Raw genomic sequence first — 20,541 nt, 5'->3', positions numbered from 1 at the left:
CTAAGTGTAGGTGTAAAATGACTAAAATGCCCCTATAATTATGTACCACTAGCTTACGACCAAAGTGACCTTTAAATGACATTAAATTTAATGAGGAGCCTTATGCCATGGTTTCAAGGGATTGCACAAAGTTACAAGGCCATTAAAATATAAATATTAAACCAAGATTTGGGGTGATAAATGACCAAAATACCCTTATGAAAATTCTAAGATGTTTTCAAGATCCTAGTAGACTCAAAATACTATAGAAAATTATAGGAAACTCATTTATGATATAAGGGTAAGTATGCTAGATTTTAAGGGGATTAGGACAACTTTGGAAGGTGAACCAAGAGAGTTTTTGTGAATACTAAGTAATAAGATGCTTATGCAATATTTATACATGCAAAGAAATATTAATTATATGTGGATTAAGGCGTACTTGAAGACTTTAACTCTTAGAATAAGGACCCAAATTATTCCAAAATTAAACATTTTCAGAGACAAGAGTTTATTTTAGAGGCACATGGTATAATAACTCAAATAAATAAATATATAAATAAAAATAGTTAAAAAAAAAATAGGTTTAAAAAAAAAAAAAAAAAAACTTCCCCACCTCTCTATCCTAACCCTCCTCCCTTCCTCCAATTATCCCTTCCTCCAATTATCTCTTTTCAACCCATCCACAAATAGAAAAATAAAAAATGTCATATTTGAGAAAAAACGACAACCAAAATGGCTTTCACCTATAAACCAAATTTATGTGAAAAGAGATCTCGTCAATTTATTAAAGTATATATTAAATCTCAGTCGATTATATTTTAGATATTTCCTAAATTGTTGCAATTGTTTAACTTTGAGTTAGAAATTAAATGTCAATAATTTTATATGAATTCTAGTAAATCAGGTTAGAACAGCAATGTTAGATCAATAAATTTATATAAGTACGACCAAATGAATGATTAAAAATAGACAAATAATATGTGTGAACCTAATTAAATGGTTAAAGGGAAATAGAAGAAAAAAAAAAAAGAAAGATTTTGAAACAAGAATCATTAAAAATTAACAACAAAAAGAGAGTCGTAATATTATTGAATACTTAACTTGCTTTTGTAGTCTTACCAGTTACAACGGAAATAGAAACTAACAATAAACCTGCCAAATTAGTTAGGCTAAATAGCTAAAAATACTCCTAACTTATTCTTCTAACCACTTATTTGACCATCAAAATTCCGGTAAGAATCCCTTTCCTATCACACATTAACTTTGTTCCTTCTATTTGAGAGTGATCAATCTCTCCACCTCATCCAAACAACTTGAGATCTACAGACACTAACAACAATAAACTCAGCTTCTATGGTTGATAAGGTGACTATAGGTTGCTTATGAAAAGACCAATATTATTCCTCCACTCATCATAAACACATGGCCTGAAGTACTCTTACTATATTCCATGTCTCTGCATAGTCACTATCAGTAAATCCAATTAAATCACCAACTCCTCTCTTTCTATAAAATACACCATAATCTACAGTACCTTAAGACCCTTTTAGTATGTTGTTGTGTTGAACATGCCATAAAACGACTAATCAAACTTACAACAAACATGAGATGAGTAGCTGTGAGATAGACCAAACTTCCCACTGTTTGTTTGTACAAATTTACATCTACTTTTGCACCATTTTCATTTTTGCAAATTTTCAGTTTTGGAACAATAGGATCACAAACAGAATTGTAATTCTCTATTCTAAATCCATTTAAAACTACAGTCGCATACTTTTTTTAACATATAAAAATACCATCTAATCTTTGTATCAACTCGAATCCAAGGAAAAATCTTATCTGACCTAAGTTAGTCATATCAAGCTCTTTCTTCATAGAACGTTTAAACTCCTCCAATAATTTTTCATCATCTCCCGTAAATAAAAGNAACCATGCCGATAGTAAGGTCACTTACCTGGATAGCTTAAGTCGTTGTCACAAATATATCTTTAATGAAAGTTCAATTCCGTCCTTTGAAATCCGAGTCAACCTATATGAGCTCATGACATCAGCTTCAATTTGAACTCTATAAAATTATTTCCCTAATTTACATTGCCCAATAGTAAAATTCTGATCTTTTATGTTAGACAAAATTCAAAGAATCTCACTACCCTCTAATAAAAATTGTGATGTTTTCTGTTACACAAAATTGGAAGGAGCTCACTGCTGTTTGATATTTCGTTTCATTTTTAAATTCTGTTTAACAAATCTTTCCTTAATCTCCCTCTCTCTCTCATCTTTTTCATTCTGTAAATAGGTTTTAAAATTGGGAGGAGCTCCCTGACGTCTGATATTTACTTTTATTGTAAAATACTGTTTAACAAAATCTTTCCTCAATCTCCCTTCCTCNCATAGTCACTATCAGTAAATCCAATTAAATCACCAACTCCTCTCTTTCTATAAAATACACCATAATCTACAGTACCTTAAGACCCTTTTAGTATGTTGTTGTGTTGAACATGCCATAAAACGACTAATCAAACTTACAACAAACATGAGATGAGTAGCTGTGAGATAGACCAAACTTCCCACTGTTTGTTTGTACAAATTTACATCTACTTTTGCACCATTTTCATTTTTGCAAATTTTCAGTTTTGGAACAATAGGATCACAAACAGAATTGTAATTCTCTATTCTAAATCCATTTAAAACTACAGTCGCATACTTTTTTTAACATATAAAAATACCATCTAATCTTTGTATCAACTCGAATCCAAGGAAAAATCTTATCTGACCTAAGTTAGTCATATCAAGCTCTTTCTTCATAGAACGTTTAAACTCCTCCAATAATTTTTCATCATCTCCCGTAAATAAAAGATCATGAACATAAATTCTTACGATAAGAATTTTTCCTTCTTTCCTCTTGATCAAGAGTAGATCACTAGAACTGCTCTCGAATCTTTCCTTGATGAAGTAGGACCATGTTCTAGGTGCTTGTTTTAATCTGTAGAGAGCCTTTTGGAGTTTGTACACAATCTCCTCACTTTCCTTTTTCTCATGCCTTTTGGTTGTTCAACAAAAATATCTTCTTTTATCTAGCCATATAGAAAAAGCTCATTTGACATTTAACTGATAGAGTTTCCGACCTTTTTGGGCTGAAAAAGCAATGATCATTCTCACCATATCCATTTTGGCCACAAGTGCGTACATTTAGTATAATCAATTTCATGCATGCTCTTGTGTCTAGCCTGTGATGAAATTAAAGAAATAATAGCATAGAAAAGTAAGTTTTGGAAGGAAAAAATGGTCTGTTATTGAATTGGAAAATACCAGGCTATTAAATAGCCATATACAGCAAAACATAAAAAAACTATAAATAAGGAGTTACTCCAAACTGACTCCTTAAAGTTAATGTCCTATTCTTAAAGCAAAGAGTTTCAAGTGGGATTTTATTTAGACTAAGTAAACTAACATTTCCTCCCTCCCTTAAACGGAATGCCTTACAGCATCAGTTTACATCAAATTCAGAACAGACCCCTAATAAAGCTCTCAACTTCAAGAAGATATCCAGGTGTGGTCATCACATCAATTACTTGATCTTTGTGTGCTGCAATATACTAACTCAAGAGTCCCGGCTTTTGATAATTCTGTCAGAAAATGAAAGGTACATCTACATGTTTTCTTGGTACATCTATATGTTTTAAATATCATATTTGACCTTTTATTATAGGCAAATATCTTGTATACACTTATTACTTTTTCCGTTTATTACTCTTTCCATATCTTTGTAAATTATTTGATTCTATAATGATTATAAATAGACAACTTTCACCACCTTTTAGATGTGTTGGTTTCAGTAAATATTATCATGGTATCAAAGCCCCCTCGGTTTAGCAACCCTAGTTCTTTCTTTTCTATGGCTTCTGAATCCTCTTCTCATTTTCTTCCTTTCAACACTCTAATCCACATAATCACCATCAAACTTTTTTCATCTAATTATCTTCTTTGGAAAAGCCAACTTCTACCCCTCCTTAAGAGTTAAGACATGTTGGGCTATGTTGATTGAACTATGGTTTCACCACCTCGCTTTGAACTAGAAACATCCTCAACACTCAGCACCAAATATTTGTCGTGGAAAGCAGCCAATCAATAGCTTTTATGCCTCATGCTCTCCTCTCTCACCGAGGAAGCCATTATTGTCATCATTGGTCTCTCCACTGCACGTGACGTTTGGCTCGCGTTGGAGACTACGTTCAGCCATCATTCAGAATCCCGTGAATTGAGATTCAAAGATGACTTGCAACTGATGAAACGCGGCACCAAACCTGTTGTTGAGTATGCCTATACCTTCAAAACAATATGTGACCAACTTCATGCTATTGCCAGACTTGTCGAGGACATTGATAAAGTGCACTGGTTCCTTCGTGGACTTGACATCGATTTTTCAACTTTTTCTACTACTTAGGTGGCTTTCACCCTTCTCCCCTATTTTGCAGATTGAGTCTCTAAAGTTGAAAGTTTTGAGTTGTTTTAGCGGTCTCTTGAGTTCTCTAACTCCACTCATACGACATTCACAGCCACTAATTGTTGTCACACCCATGGAAGTCACCCTGCTTCCTTTAGCAACCAGCGAGGTCGTTCTCATTCCCATAATAACTCTTCTAACCGAGGACGAATCCACTCATGTTAGGGTGGTCGACCACCTCGCTGCCAAATATGTCGCACTAAGGGCCATTATGTTGATTCTTGCCACCAATGGTACATTCGACTTGATTTTGCTCATGCTCACCTTGTTGAAGCCTTCAACACATCCTGTTCTATTGCTGGACCCGAGACTGCTGATTAGTTTTTGGACACTAGGGCTTTGGCCCATATGAAGGCCGACCCATCTATTTTGGATTAGTCTAAAAATTATATGGGTAAGAAGTCTGTGATTGTAGGAAACGGTGCATCCCTACTCATTACCCACACCGGTGCTCTTTCTCCTGTTCCAAATATTCACTTATTAGATGTCTTGGTTGTCCCTCATTTCACTAAAAATCGTCATTCAATTAGTAAATTAGCGTCTGATTTTCTTCTCTCCGTTGCATTTACTAATAATCTTCTTACTATCTAGAATCGTCAAACAAGAAGGGTGATGGAACCGGTAAAAGGGATGGAGAGCTATATGTGCTGGAGCGCAGCAACTCTGCCTTCATTTCTGTCCTTAGAAATAAATTTTTACGTGCTTCATATGATTTATGGCATGCTCGCATAGGTGATGTGAATTATTATGTTATTTCTTTTTTAGATAAAAAATGTTATCATTCTCTTACATCTTTATTGCCTTTTCCATCACTATGCAGTACTTGTTAGCTAGCAAAAAGTTATTGTTTGCTTTATTCTCACAATGAACGTAGTTCGTCTCATGTGTTAGATCTTATTCATTGTGATCTTTGGGGTCCTTCCCCCTTTAAATCCAATTTGGGTTTTCTTTGCTATGTTACTTTTATTGATAATTTTCTTCGATTCACTTGGTTTTATCCTTCAAAATTTAAATATGTTTCTTTGATATTGTTCTTCAATTTAAAAAATTTGTGAAAAATCAACATTTTTCTTGTATCAAGGTTTTTCAAAGCGATGGAGGTGCCGAACTTACTAGCAATTATTTCAAAACTCACTTACGTACTTCTGGCATTCACCATAAACTCTCTTGTCCATGTACACCTGCTCAAAATGATCGTGCTTTGAGAAAACATCGTCATGTGACTGAAACTGACTTGCTCCTTCTCTTTCACTCCCATCTTTCTTCTTATTTCTGGGTTGACGCCTTTAGCACTACAGCTCATATTATTAACCGATTGCCTACTCCACTTCTTGGAGGTAAGTCACCCTTTGAATTCCTATACGGCTACTCTCTATATTATGAAAATTTTCATCCCTTTGGTTGTCGTGTTTATCCTTGCTTGCATGATTATATGCCTAACAAACTTTTTCACTGCAGCATTTCTTGCATTTTCTTGGGTTATAGTCCCTCTCATAAAGGGCTTCATTGTCTTGATCCCACCACCACTAAGCTATACATCACTCGCCATGCTCAACTGGATGAAACTCAATTTCCTATTGTCTGTAGCTCCCAGGCCCAACCTCTTTCCTCTCTTCATAATTCAAATTTCTTGGAACCACATTTTTACCATATTGATTCATCCTCCCTACCTCTTTTTCACCGCACATTCCTCAATCCGGCTCATCTCTGTGTGACATTTGTTCTGACCTTGTGGATGAGTCTGTGCAGGTTAATACTTCTATTGCAGGTTCCTCTTTGCCACCCTCGGCTTCTGATCCGCCCTCTATTGAAACTGCTGCTGATTCCTCTTCTTCTTTGGGCTCTCATCCTAGGATCACACGAGCCAAAACTGGTATCTTCAAGACTCGCCATCCAACAAATCTTGGTATTTTGGGCTCATCTAGACTTCTTTATGCTCTTCTTGCATCCACTGAGCCAAGAGGATTCAAATCTACTGCCAAGAATCTTGCTTTGATTGCTGCCGTGGATGAAAAAATTCGAGCTTTACAACAAAATGACACTTGAACTTTGGTTCCTCGCCCTGCCAACACCAACATCGCTAGCTCTAAATGGGTGTTTCACATTAATTATTTACCTGATGGATCTGTCGAACGTTTCAAGGCTCATCTTGTTGCCAAAGGTTATACTCATGTTCCTGTTTTTTATTACCTTGACACTTTCAGTTCAGTTGTCAAAGCTACTACTGTCTTTGTTGTGCTTTCTTTTATTGTCACATATAAATGGTCTCTTCAACAATTTGATGTCACGAATACTTTCCTTAATGGCACTCTTATTAAACACGTTCATATGGATCAACCTCCTGGGTATATTGATCCTCGATTTTCCAATCATGTCTGTTTATTAAAGAAAACCCTTCATGGTTTAATGGCTTAAAGCAAGCTCCTCGTGTTTGGTTTCAACGTTTTTGTATTAGCCCAATATATATATATATATATATATATATATATATATATATAAACAAATAAAAAAATTATAAAAAAATATACGTCAAAATAATAGTTATAATAATAATTCATAAATAAATAACTAAAAAAAGGATTACTTAAAAATAATAAAATAAAATAAAATAAAACTTACCCATCTCTCTCCATTAACCTCTCATCCCAATCCCATCCTCTCTCCTCAACCCACGTCACACTATCACAGTTCCTCAAGAAATAAACAGAAAAATTAAAATGTCTTTCAATAGAGGCAGATTACAGATTTAGAGATTTTGGTACGTTATTAAGGTAAAATCCTATGTCACATTTCCTTTTCCTCCATGGTTATTGTTATAAGAAATTAATTTAGGATCAAATTCTTTCCTTCTTTCCTTTATCCAATATTTTACCAGATCATGTAATAATCAAATTTCATTTTCACGTATCTAATTAATTAGATTTTTGTTGGCAGTTATATAAATCTGTAAGACTAGCCAAACTTGAGTAGTAATATCTGTTTATAAAATAAATACTGAGTAGGAGTAATGTCTGTTTAGAGAATGAAAATCTATTTATACAACTAGAAGTGAGGACGTAACATTGAGAAAAAATTTGGTGAACCGACTTTAAAAATAAATGGGAAATATCAAAGGGGAGAGGAAACTCCATTAAATTTTGTTGAGTAAGAATATATTCCTAATAATAGAAAACAAGATATTTACTGAAAATAACATGATATATATATATATATATATATATATATATATATATATATAAATAACATTTCTTAACAATCGACCCACGTAGATTAGAGATAATGTTATAGAGTTCAAACTTGAAACTGATGTCATGGGCTCATATAGGTTGACTCGAATTTCAAAGGACAGAATCGAACTTTCATTAAAGATATATTCGTGACAACGACTTAAGTTAGCCAGGTAAGTGGCCTTACTATCGACATGGTTATATTTGATGTTGACACGTGCTTGTGGTTCTACACATGTCATATATACTGATATGTGTGAATTATCTGTGAATCGGTATGCTTATATTATGTTTATGTTATGTTATAATATGTGAATTGTATGATAATAATTGTGGTACTATGTGTTCAAGGATATGTTTGAGATAGGATACGAGAAGGATGCACAAAACGAAATGTAATGATAGGAGTAAGATAAGTTCATGAAACGTTAAGGTTAGGTTACATACCGGAGTGCTATGGATAGGAAAGATTGATGAAAGAATATGGTTAGGATATGAGTAGAAAGGGATAGGTTTGTGATAGATTGATAGAACGATAGCGTTAGGATATGTTCCTGTGATGATATGACTACGGTACGTTCATGTAACGATATGACTGTGATAGGTATAAGAACGTTAAGGTTACGATAAGTTAGGGAACGATATGACCACGAAGTGTTTACGATATGACATGTTTATGATACAACATATTGTGATGTGATGTGTTATGTTTAGATTGTTTTGTGTGACCATTGAGGTAATTGTTGTATGAATTGCACGTTATGAAATGACATGTTAAAAGCGTGGAGAATCATGTTATGTTTTTGTATGTATACAACATGTTATGAATGACATGATATCACGATAAATGAAATGACATGTAACCCCGTTAGGATTATGTATGATACGTAGACTGAAAAATGAGAAATGACATGTTAAGCATGAAAGATGATAGCTGGGTTATATTCATTAATATTAAAAGTAGAAATATTGGGGACCTCATGCGTTATGTGTTCTCATGCATTTGGGGGGATACCCCTATTCTATCACGAGGGTACGGATGCATACATCCAATGGCAGGACAACGATTGTTATGTTTTGCATAGCGCTACCGTGAGGGTTACTAGTTTAATGGGTGGCCGACCAAAGGAGCTCCCAGAGTATGCTCGCCCGACAAGGAAAGTGGCCCAGCGGAGTGCGAACTGACTGGTGAGCCCATACTCGCACGTATGGGCTGTGTGTAGAATATATGGTACACGTCCAAATTACCCGTTAAGACAGCACCGTAGAAAAATAGATTTAAAGGATAGGTCTCGTCATTGCATTCACATGTTCTTTCATTTAACCCCAATAGTGGGGTCACTTACTGAGTATTTCTTTAAATACTCAAGCCATGTGCTACTACATTTTTCAGGTTAAGGCAAGACGTTCCTGTACGGCTGACGACGACATCGCTACTCGAGACCATGACACATGCATAGGATAGTGGTATTTATTTTCTTAGACTTAGGCTAGAATAAATATTTTTAACTTAAACGTTTATTTATTCTATTTAGTCTTTTGTTGTGTCATTTTAAAGATGTTTTTGAAACACTTAAGTCTATGGCTGTGTTTTAAGATAAAGATTATGTTTTATGGAATTTAAATGAAGTCTTCCGCATTCAATGTTTAGGATATGTATATGGTAGTGACCTTAAATTAAGTAGAAAATTTCGGGTCGTTACAGTTTTAGCTTATTTTTTCTCACACTTGGTTTTTCTTGCAGTCGCGTTGACACGTCTCTTTTTGTCTTTCATTAGCAATTTAACCTTATTTATCTGCTTTTTTATGTTGATGACATTATTGTTACCTACAACAACTCATCTCTTCTTGACAGCTTTACTCGCCAGCTTCATTTTGAGTTTGCTACCAAGGATTTGGGTTCTCTTTGTTACTTTCTTGGTCTTGAAGCTTCACCCACTCCTAATGGTCTTTTTATTAGTCAGTTAAAATATGTTCGAGATATTCTCACTCGTGCTCAGTTGCTCGATAGCAAACCAGTCCACACTCCCATGGTTGTTTCTCAGTACCTGACTACTGATGGTTCTTCTTTCTCTAATCTTACTCTCTATCTATCTCTTGTTGATGACCTTCAGTACTTAACCATTACGCGTCTAGATTTTGCCCATGGTACCAATTCTGTCAATCAATGTTTGCATGACCCTACTGTAGATCACTTTCTTGCTGTCAAACGTATTCTTCTCTATGTTAAGTGAACACTCCACTTTGGTCTTACCACTGTTCCTAGTGCACTAGTGGCTTATTCGAATGCTAACCGGACTGGATGTCTCGTCGTTCTGCATCATGCTATTCTATTTATCTTGGTAACAATCTCGTTTCTTGGAGTGTAAAAAATTAACCTACTATCTCACGCTCCAACTGTGAATCTGGGTATCGTACTCTTGCCATGACTGCTGCTAAACTTCTTTGGGTTAAACATCTTTTGCTTGATCTTAAGGTCTCTATTTCACAACCGCCCTTACTCTTATGTGACAAGAAAAGTGCTATTTTTTTTAGCTTTAATCACGTTTCTCACAAGCGGGTCAAACATGTTGAATTATATTATCATTTTTTTTGGAAACTTATTATGTAACGACCCAAATCCACCGCTAGCAGATATTGTCCCCTTTGGGCTTTCTCTTTCGAGCTTCCCCTCAAGGCTTTAAAACGAGTATGCTAGGGGAAGGTTTCCACACCCTTATAAATGGTGGTTTGTTCTCCTCCCCAACCAATGTGGGACATCACAATCCACCCCCCTTCGGGGCCTAGCGTCCTCGCTGGCACTCTTTCCCACCTCCAATCGATGTGAGACCGCCCCCAAATCCACCCCCCTTTGGGGGCCCAACGTTCTTACTGGCACACCGCCTCGTGTCTACCCCCCTTCGGGAAACAGCGAGAAGGCTGGCACATCGTCTGGTGTCTGCCTCTAATACCATTTGTAATGACCTAGATCCACCGTTAGCAGATATTGTCCTCTTTGGGCTTTCCCTTTCGGGCTTCCCCTAAAGGCTTTAAAACGCGTCTGCTAGGGGAAGGTTTCCACACCCTTATAAATGGTGGTTTGTTCTCCTCCCCAACCAATGTGGGACATACAATTAAGGCGTAGAAGCCTGGAGTTTGAGATAGGGGACCCATTATTCCTCAAGGTGGCACCTATGAAAGGTGTCTTGAGGTTCGGACGTAAGGGCAAGTTAAGTCCTAAATTCATTGGACCATTCGAGATCCTAGAGCGAGTTTGTCCAGTAGCACATAAGTTAGCCCTACCTCCAGCCCACTCAGGAGTACACGATGCATTTCATGTGCCGATGCTGAGGAAGTACATTACGGACCCTATCCACATAGTAGACTATGAACCACTCCAACTCAATGAAGATCTGAACTACGAGGAAAAACCAGTAAAAATCATAGCTAGAGAAGTAAAGACCTTACGCAACAGGAACATTACGTTCGTTAAGGTACTGTGGCGGAATAACCACAGCGAGGAAGCCACGGGGGAGCGTGAGGATGAAATAAGAGAAAAATACCCCGAGCTAGTACAAGAGTTTGAGACTTTCGAGGACGAAAGTTCTTTTAGGGGTAGATAATGTAACGACCCGTNCCCCCCCCCCACAACAAAATAGAAGAAGACACAAACAAAAAAAAATGTCAGATTTTGTGAAGGAAAAGATAGGAGAAAGAAACCAAGGAAAGATTACATATTTTGGGAGAGAAAATTGGGGATGATCAAGCAGATTTGATAGGAAGGAAAAGAGAAAAGTTGTCGCTAAGTTAGATCTTCTTTTCTTTTATCCTGTGCAAGAGATAGAAAAGTTATCATCTCTTTTTCAATTATTTAGATTTTTGGATATCTTGTTGAAAATCAAAATTGATTGAAAATGGCTTTGTCAATTGCATCATTCTAGGAAAGAGAAGAAAATCATAATTGATTGATGCATAGACAGTTTTATAAACGAAAATTAGAATAGATTGAAAATGACTTCTTTTGTTGGATAGTCATGTGTAAAAGAGAAGAAAATGATGGTAGTTTTTAGGAAAGTGAAGAAAACAGAATATATTGAAAATGGGCTTTGTTAATTGGATAGTCATATTAGGAAAGAGAGGAGAACAAAATTCATTGAAAATTGTTTTATAATTGCATAGTCATTTGTAGGAAAGAAAAAAAAATAGAGAGAAGAGAAACAAAGTGGTACACCATATAGAAGGGAAATGGAAGATGTGAGAAATTATTATTATTTGTACCCAGAGAATATAATATTACAACAAACCATTGTAACGACTCGGGAAAGAAAAAAGAAAAAAAGAAGAAAGAAAAAGAAAACAAAAAAAAAAAACTCAATCGCCGAAAAACTCGCGAGTTTTCTGGTGACCGCCGAGTTTCGCAGACCTCACGTGAAACGATGGCCACACCACGCCCAGCCTTCAGCCCACGACTCCCAGCACCTATCAGAATACCTGCAAAGGGAGAAAAGAAAGAAAATACGAAAGAGAGAGATTTCGGATAAACGTCAGCAAGTTTCCAATTTCTCCTACGAGCCCCCAAACCACTCGAAAACCGACATCAAACGATCAGTTACCACCACGAGAAGGATCCCTAACGAAAGCACAATAACTCAAGGTACATTTGTGCTTTTTCGTAAGCGCCGTCATCGGTAACCGAGGTCGGAAAATTGGGTTTTTCTAATCGTTCTTAGATATGTGGTTTTAGGAACTTTTAGGCTGCAAAACTCCTAGAAAAGAAAGAAGGACGACAAATAAAGAGAAAAAGGAAGAAAGAGGACCGAAATCGGCAACGGAAACGCCGCGGGAAGGAGAGAGAAAACTCTCCGGAAAATTGACCGAAGTCGGGTAAGGAAGACGAGATCCACGAATCCAGGTCAACCCGAACCCAAAACCCGAGAAAGTCGGCCCATTCTTTCCCTCGGCCTCTGCCCTTGGTCCAGCCCAACTACAACGGCCAAAACCTCAAACTAGCCCAGAAGCTACAGTTGAGTTGAACCAACCCGAGACAAGACCCACGGTCCAATCGAGCTAGNCTAGAGATGATGAGTGCGGACGCGCACCGTATGATGAGCGCATATGCGCACAGGTGCGAATGCACACAGATGAAAGTGTTCATGAGGTGCATGACACTATGGGGTTCCGCTGACCTCCGGACGTTGCTATAGATTAGCNTTAGTCTTGGCCCAGTAGCCTTCCGCAGCCCGCGACCTGGACCACAAACCGAACTAGACTGCGACCCGCGCTACGACCCGATGCTATCGCACGACGTGGCTCGCTCTGCTGCTACCACGTGTCATACAGCGGCGCAGGCGGTACCTTGGCTCAGCTCGGCACAAACGGCTCAGGCTCCCTCCGGTGACACTTCGGCGGCTCCTCCGGCGACTCCTAACGGCTGTTCGGCTCGACTCACTTGTTTTCAACCCAGTTTCCACTACTTCGACCCTCCCGAATCTATTTTCGGCCCCGATTAAGGTATCCAAGGCCGTTTTAGAGCCGTATGTCACATTTATTGAATTATAGGTAAATTAATTGTGAAATACTAACAAAAAGTGGTGAACGGTGTGATAGGAAACAAGCCCCGGCAACGTAGGAAGCAGCTCTCACGAAACGGGAGCTGACGTTTAGCTATGTAGGGAGTACTTCGGCCAAGGCCAACCAAGTAAGTGGCCTTACTATAGGATAGGCTAAAGATTGTTTGAATTATGATGATGTGTGTGTATGTGGAGGTATTGTGATGATGTCTGTTAGATGTATGCTATTTATGTTTCGATGCATGACGTACATGTTATATTTGATGCACTTAATGGCTTCTCTGATGAGTATGATGTATGCATGACGATGTTATTAACATGATGATGTTTTCCATGTTGAACATGCCTTATGATGTTGTTTGCCATATTGCATCATGTCGTTAGATTGACATAGGACACAACCCTAAGAGTATGAAAATGATATTAATGTAAATATCCACGAGCACGTGTTACATAGTGTAACCAAGAGATGAGACTAGAGGGTTGTGTCAGAAGAGATGTATAATTGGACTTAGAGGGACCTCATGCATATTGTATGTTCATAAGCATAGGGCTACTTCCCCTAGAGATGATGAGTGCGGACGCGCACCGTATGATGAGCGCATATGCGCACAGGTGCGAATGCACACAGATGAAAGTGTTCATGAGGTGCATGACACTATGGGGTTCCGCTGACCTCCGGACGTTGCTATAGATTAGCTTTGATGGTGTTAATATAACACATGCGGAAGCAATTTGGATCTTAGGCACTTTTTGAACATCAATTATTGTAAATGACTAGCATGTTCTTAAGTATTAAAACTTAATGAGTTTAAATACTAACCTTTTGTAGTTCAAACTCCTTTTGCCTCACGAACCGATTTCGAACCACCACTAGTGTCTTCTCCACTATCCTCCGGCCTTAGAACGGGATTGTGGAATCCGGTGAGTGACTAAACTTGGGAGGGATTTTGTATATGTGAAAGAGAGTGTTTGTGAGAGGTTTTTCATCAAGATGAAGAATCCCTTCCAAGTATCATGATCACTCTATTTAAAGAGTCAAGTTTGCATGTTCATGCAAACTTGAGATCACCAAATTTTGACACTTAAAATTCCACTCAAATGTTTGGGATTATGTGGCAAGCATGCATGTTTGAGTTAACCAAATTTTGACACTCAAAATTCCACTCAAACTTGTGGGGTTTATTTGGCAAACATGCAAGTTTGGTTAAACCAAATTTTGACACCTCAAAATTCCACTAACATGATTTTTCCATTAGATGAAAGTCAACATTTTGACTTTCTTCATTTTAATTAGATGAAAGTCAACATTTTGACTTTCTTCATTTTAATTCAACAATTAATTTGAATAATGAATTTCAAATTAAAGTAACATTAAATAATTAATTAAACTATTTAATTAATATTTAATATTAATTCAAATGCCAATCCCAGTCAATTCCGACACATAATTGATTAAGATATTTAAATCTTATTTAAATATCTCAGATTCTCTCTTTTCGTTTAATTCGTAAATAAAATAAAATTGCGGTTAAATATATCGTATATATGTAACGCATATTCCCTAATTTGAATTCGAACACTTCGAACTCACTCGTCACACTGTTCTATGGTTTAGTCCGATATGAGCTAGCAGAGGGACCTAATGGACCTATAGATCATGGGCTCCAACGATTCAAGATTAACCGATTAAACTCATTAACCTGGTTAACCAACATTCGTTAACTACTAGGACACTCCACTATAGCCTAGTAGTTGCACTCCCCTCACTATAGATATATTTCTGTCCATCTGATATAACCATGATTAGTAAGTCGATCCTTCACAGGTTGTTCGTAACTAGAGCTGGGTCAATTTACCGTTTTACCCCTGAAGTTACTTCTTGTTCCTTATGTCTCACTGATCCTCTAATAAACAATTGGTTTGTGGTCCAACCAGTAAACCGAATCCCTCTCAGGCCAATGAGAGGGTGGGGCCCCTTGTTCAAGACCTGGAGTCAGTGCTTAAGGGAACTACCTTTCTTCTATCCCTAAAAGTGGGTAGGAGTGAATTCCGTCTTGCACCCCACGTCCCCAGCCATTCACCCAGTCTTACCCCTGAAATGGGAGGCCTGTTGAGTCGGCGAACTAGAGCCACTCTCACCCATGCAAATCTAAGGATAATTCCGAATAAACAGGAGTTCATGGTTAGCTCAGGATTAAAACCGAGTTACCTAGGTTATCGAATGAAAAGAAAATCAGTCTCAACAGTAAACGACTTTATAAAGTGAGAGTGGTTTTCTTCATGGTCCGATCTTATGCAATACTCATTGCATAGGACGCCCCCACTCACATGTCTCCACATGCACAATTTAGTGATCGCATTGTTTATATCATATACAAAAGTGGGCCGCATCCATAGTGTCCCCAGAATAAGGTACTCAGCCTTATCCTTATACTATAGATCATTTTGACTATATACTTGAACTTGATCCACTCTTATGTCTCTACATATAGTTCAAGTAATCATACTATAGCCAGAGTGTTCTTCGTTTATTGGTTTTAGATTAATGATCGTAAAGTTCACTTTATTCAATAACAATTTTTACTGAATAAACATCAATAGTAACTTTATTGAAAATAGAATATATCTTTGTTTACAAACTATGAGTTTTAGGATGGGCGCGACCCCGTCGTAGAGAAATAGGACGAGGTGTGGCAGTAGAGGGCCCACCTCAACAAAGATCAGAGACTGGGTCGGTAACAGTTACGCCACCCCCAGTCTTACCACCAATTGAGCTACCTCCTCTAGCTCCACTTCAAGCTAAGCCTCCACCACAAGTAGAGCCTTCACCACAAGTAGAACCTCCACCCTAGCCTGCCCTACCACTCCAAGCCGCACCTGAAGCTGCACCCCAGTGGCCGGAGTAGATGCTAATACTAAGTTAATGTGTGGCTTCATCCAACCCCTAATTTAAACCTTGGTAACCACTCAGCAAACCAATCTACAACAGGCCCAGTAACAGGCTTAAGCACAGGTGCTGGCAATGGCACTGGCACAGGCACAAGCACAGGCCAATGCTCAGGCCAACGCCCTAGTAAACCCTCCATAACGTGTTAGATGTTCAAACTGGATAAGGGATTTCAAGAGATATGACCCTCGACCATTCATTGGTTCCTTAATAGACCCCATAGAAGCCCAAATGTGGATTGCAGCTGTAGAAACCACCTTTGAGACTATGTAGTGCCCAGAGAACCAAAAGGTCGCTTGTGCAACATTCGTCCTACAGAAAGACGTAGAGATATGGTGGAGAGATAACAAAACCCTTCTTAACCCAAAAGGGGGACCTATGAATTGGGAACTGTTTAAGGAGGCCTTCCTTAAAGAATATTATCCTAAGTCAAAGCGACTTAAAAGACAGCAGGAGTTTGTCCACCTAGTACACGGCGGACTCATAGTGGAGAAGTACAACCGAGAGTTTAAGAGACTCAACAGATTTGCGCCGTCCATGGTGGACACTAAGGAAAAGATGATAGAGAAGTTTGTATTGGTCTGGAACCAAGAATCCGCCGCATGTTGGAGGCGTTCAACCCAAAGACCTATGAGGAAGCCTTGAGAACTGCCAAGGCTTTAGAGAAACCAAAGGATGAGAAACGACGTGAGGAGCCGGTAGTAATTGGGCAGAAGCGTCCTCATGAATCAGGAGGCTCTGACCTTCCACCACCACCACGTAGGCACTGTTCCAATAATAGATCCGCAACTAGATGGAATGAGCGACACCCTCCCCGACGTACTGACCGGAACCCCAGGAATCAAGATGGGGCCAGAGGGAGGAGAGAGGAAGGGTGCACTATCTGTGGAAGACTACACGGTGGGAGGTGCATGGCTGGCAGCCGAGCGTGTTATAGATGTGGTCAAGAGGGGCACATCACTGTGAACTGCACGGTCAGAAACGCTACAGCACAAGAAAACCCACCTAGAGTAGTAGACCAAACAGAACAACCAGCACCACTGCGAGCTCAAGCTAGGGCCTACGCTTCAACGAGCAAGGGCACTGGAAGGTCTGACGCCGTGGTGACAGGTACACTATCCATTTTAGGTCATTTCGCTTTTACCTTATTTGATTCTGGTTCCACGCATTCCTTTATTTCCATGCCTTTTGTTGTACAAGCAGGGTTCGAATTAGAACCCTTATTGCATGAAATGTCTGTAAGCACCCCTGCGGGGGTAGACTTAGTATCTAGGGATAGAGTAAAGGATGGCCAAGTAATCATAGGGAACCAAACTTTAAGCATTGACTTGATGGTGGTAAACATGACGGATTTCGACATCATACTAGGCAAGGATTGGCTAGCTGAAAACCGAGCTAGTATAGACTATCACAAAAAGGAAATAAAATTGTCACCACCGACAGGACCTACCTTTAAATTTAAAAGCACAAGTACCAGGATTACCCCCAAGGTAGTCTCGATGATGAAAGCAAAGAGGTTAGTCGAACAAGGAGGATGGACTATATTAGCATGTGTTGTAGACGTAAGAGGATAGGAAAAGACCCTAGTATACGTGCCAATAGTAAACGAGTTCCCGGATGTATTTCCAGACGACTTACCTGGAATACCCCCTTTCCGAGCGGTCGACTTCGTCATCGAAGTCGAGCTGGGAACTGGGCCTATTTCCAAAGCACCCTATCGCATGGCGCCCGCAAAGTTGAAGGAACTCAAGGTGCAATTGCAAGACTTACTAGATAAAGGATTCATTCGACCTAGTGTGTCCCCCTAGGGTGCGCCAGTGTTGTTTGTTAAGAAGAAAGATGGATCGATGCGTCTGTGTATCGATTACAGAGAGCTAAATAAGAGAACCATATAAAACAAATATCCTCTGCCTAGAATAGAAGATTTGTTTGATCAACTCAGAGAGGCAACTGTATTCTCCAAGATAGATCTTCGGTCCAGTTACCACCAAATTAGGATTAATGAAAAAGACGTACGAAAAACAGCGTTTAGGACAAGGTATGGTCACTACGAGTGCATAGTGATGTCATTTGGCCTCACCAATGCCTCAGTTGTGTTTATGGAGTTAATGAACCGGGTATTCAAGGAATGCTTAGACATGTTTGTGATTGCGTTCATTGACGACATCCTTATATACTCGAAAACAGACCTAGAACACGAGGAACACCTCCGAAAAGTCCTAACCACCCTAAGAGAGCACAAGTTGTATGCCAAGTTCTCCAAATGCGAATTTTGGTTACGACAAGTCTCTTTCCTAGGACACGTGGTGTCAAAGAACGGAATATTTGTAGATCCCACCAAGGTCGAAGCGATCACAAAGTGGGAACGTCCAACTACGGTAACAGAAGTAAGGAGTTTCCTAGGATTGGCGGGATACTATCGAAGGTTCGTGCAGGACTTCGTTAAAATATCCTCGCCTTTAACAAAGTTAACCAAACAAGGGGTACCATTTAAATGGGATGATGCTTGTGAGGCAAGCTTCCAGAACCTAAAAGAGAGATTGGTAACCGCCTCGGTACTCATAGTACTCGAGAGCTCAGAAGGGTATGTGATCTATAGTGATGCCTCCATGAAAGGACTGGGATGTGTATTAATGCAACATGAAAAGGTTGTTGCATACGCATCTCGTCAACTTAAGGAATATGAAAATAACTACCCTACCCCGACCTAGAGTTGGCCGCTATAGTGTTCGCGCTGAAAATCTGGCAACATTACCTATATGGAGAGAAAACCCAAATTTTTATCGACCACAAAAGTTTGGAATACTTCTTCACCTAGAAAGAGTTAAATATGAGGCAGAGAAGGTGGTTAGAATTGGTGAAGAATTATGATGTAGATATCCAGTACCACCCTGGAAAAGCAAACGTGGTCACAGATGCCTTGAGTAGGAAGACGTTTCACTCGTCGGCCCTCATTACGAGGGAAGTAAGGGTACAAAGAGAGTTCGAGCGAGCCAACATAGCTGTAGCGACCTAGGGAGTCATAGCACAGCTGGCCCGACTTACAGTACAACCTATGCTTAGGTAGATAATTATTACCTCCCAATGAGAGGATCGTAACTTACAGAAAGCCCTAGGACAACTAGATGAAAGTCCGATAGATGGATTCTCGAAGTCATCAGATGAAGGACTATTGTATCAAGGATGCTTATGTCTTCCAACAATAGAAGATTTAAGGAAAGAGATACCGATGGAAACTCACAACTCGTCATTTGCCATGCATCCAAGAGGTACTAAAATGTACCAAGATTTAAAACAACACTTTTGGTGGAAGAGCATGAAGAGGGATGTGGCTGGGTTTGTGAGCAAGTGCTTAGTTTGTCAACAAGTGAAAGCTCCAAGACAAAAGGCGGCGGAGTTGTTGCAGCCCCTAAGCATACCAGAGTGGAAGTGGGAAAACATAGCAATGGAATTCAGAGTAGGTTTACCCAAAACGCCCAAAGGCTATACAGTGATCTGGGTAGTTGTCGACAAGTTGACCAAGTCAGCACACTTTCTACCTGGGAAGGTTACATATACAGTTGACAATTGGGCACAACTGTATGTGAAAGAAATAGTAAGACTACATGGAGTCCTAGTGTCTATAGTGTCGGATCGGGATCCACGCTTTACGTCAGCATTTTGGTGCAGACTTCAAAAGACACTGGGTACCCGCCTCGACTTTAGTACCACCTTTCACCCCCAAACAGATGGACAAACGGAGCATTTAAACCAAATTCTAGAGAACATGCTACACGCTTGCGTACTAGATTTTAAGGGAAGTTGGGATTCCAAACTCTACCCGATGGAATTCTCGTATAACAACAGCTTCCAAGCAACTATTGGAATGTTGCCGTTTGAGGCCCTGTACGGGAAACGGTGTAGGAGAGACTTAGTAGGACCTGAGCTGGTTCGACTCACCAATGAGGCTGTCTAGAAAATTCGAGCAAGGATGCGTACTGCTCAAAGTAGACAGAAAAGCTACGCTAATGTAAGGTGTAAAAGCCTGGAGTTTGAGATAAGGGACCCAGTATTCCTCAAGGTGGCACCTATGAAAGGTGTGTTAAGATTCGGACATAAGGGCAAGTTAAGTCCTAAATTCATTGGACCATTCGAGTTCCTAGAGCGAGTTGGTCTAGTAGCGTATAAATTAGCCCTACCTCCAGCCCTCTCAGGAGTACATGACATATTTCACGTGTCGATGCTGAAGAAGTACATTACGGACCCTATCCACGTAATAGACTACGAACCACTCCAACTCAATGAAGATCTGAGCTACGAGGAAAAACCAGTAAGAATCTTAGCTAGAGA

At 39.1% G+C, this 20,541-nt stretch overlaps 1 protein-coding gene across 1 annotated transcript; it reads left to right on the top strand.

The window, feature by feature from the left end:
• The first annotated feature begins 8,823 nt into the window (after positions 1 to 8,823).
• LOC111792722 (uncharacterized mitochondrial protein AtMg00810-like) lies at positions 8,824 to 9,947 on the top strand. The gene is made up of 2 exons (XM_023674285.1): positions 8,824 to 8,852; positions 9,569 to 9,947. Exons 1-2 carry the CDS (start codon positions 8,824 to 8,826, stop codon positions 9,945 to 9,947), a joined length of 408 nt encoding a protein of 135 aa, XP_023530053.1.
• The last annotated feature ends 10,594 nt before the right edge of the window (positions 9,948 to 20,541 follow it).

The sequence above is a fragment of the Cucurbita pepo genome, chromosome LG04 (genome assembly GCF_002806865.2).
Source record: "Cucurbita pepo subsp. pepo cultivar mu-cu-16 chromosome LG04, ASM280686v2, whole genome shotgun sequence".
In the NCBI taxonomy this organism is placed as follows: domain Eukaryota; kingdom Viridiplantae; phylum Streptophyta; class Magnoliopsida; order Cucurbitales; family Cucurbitaceae; genus Cucurbita; species Cucurbita pepo.
The sequence above is the reverse complement of the archived record's forward strand: the minus strand, read 5'-3'. Positions and strand labels throughout refer to the sequence as shown.

Coding starts and splice junctions, on each gene's coding strand:
- LOC111792722 (XM_023674285.1), top strand. CDS start 8,824: ATGGGTGGCCGACCAAAGGAGCTCCCAGA. Junction 8,853..9,568: donor CGACCAAAGGAGCTCCCAGA/GTATGCTCGCCC, acceptor TCTTCTTGACAG/CTTTACTCGCCAGCTTCATT.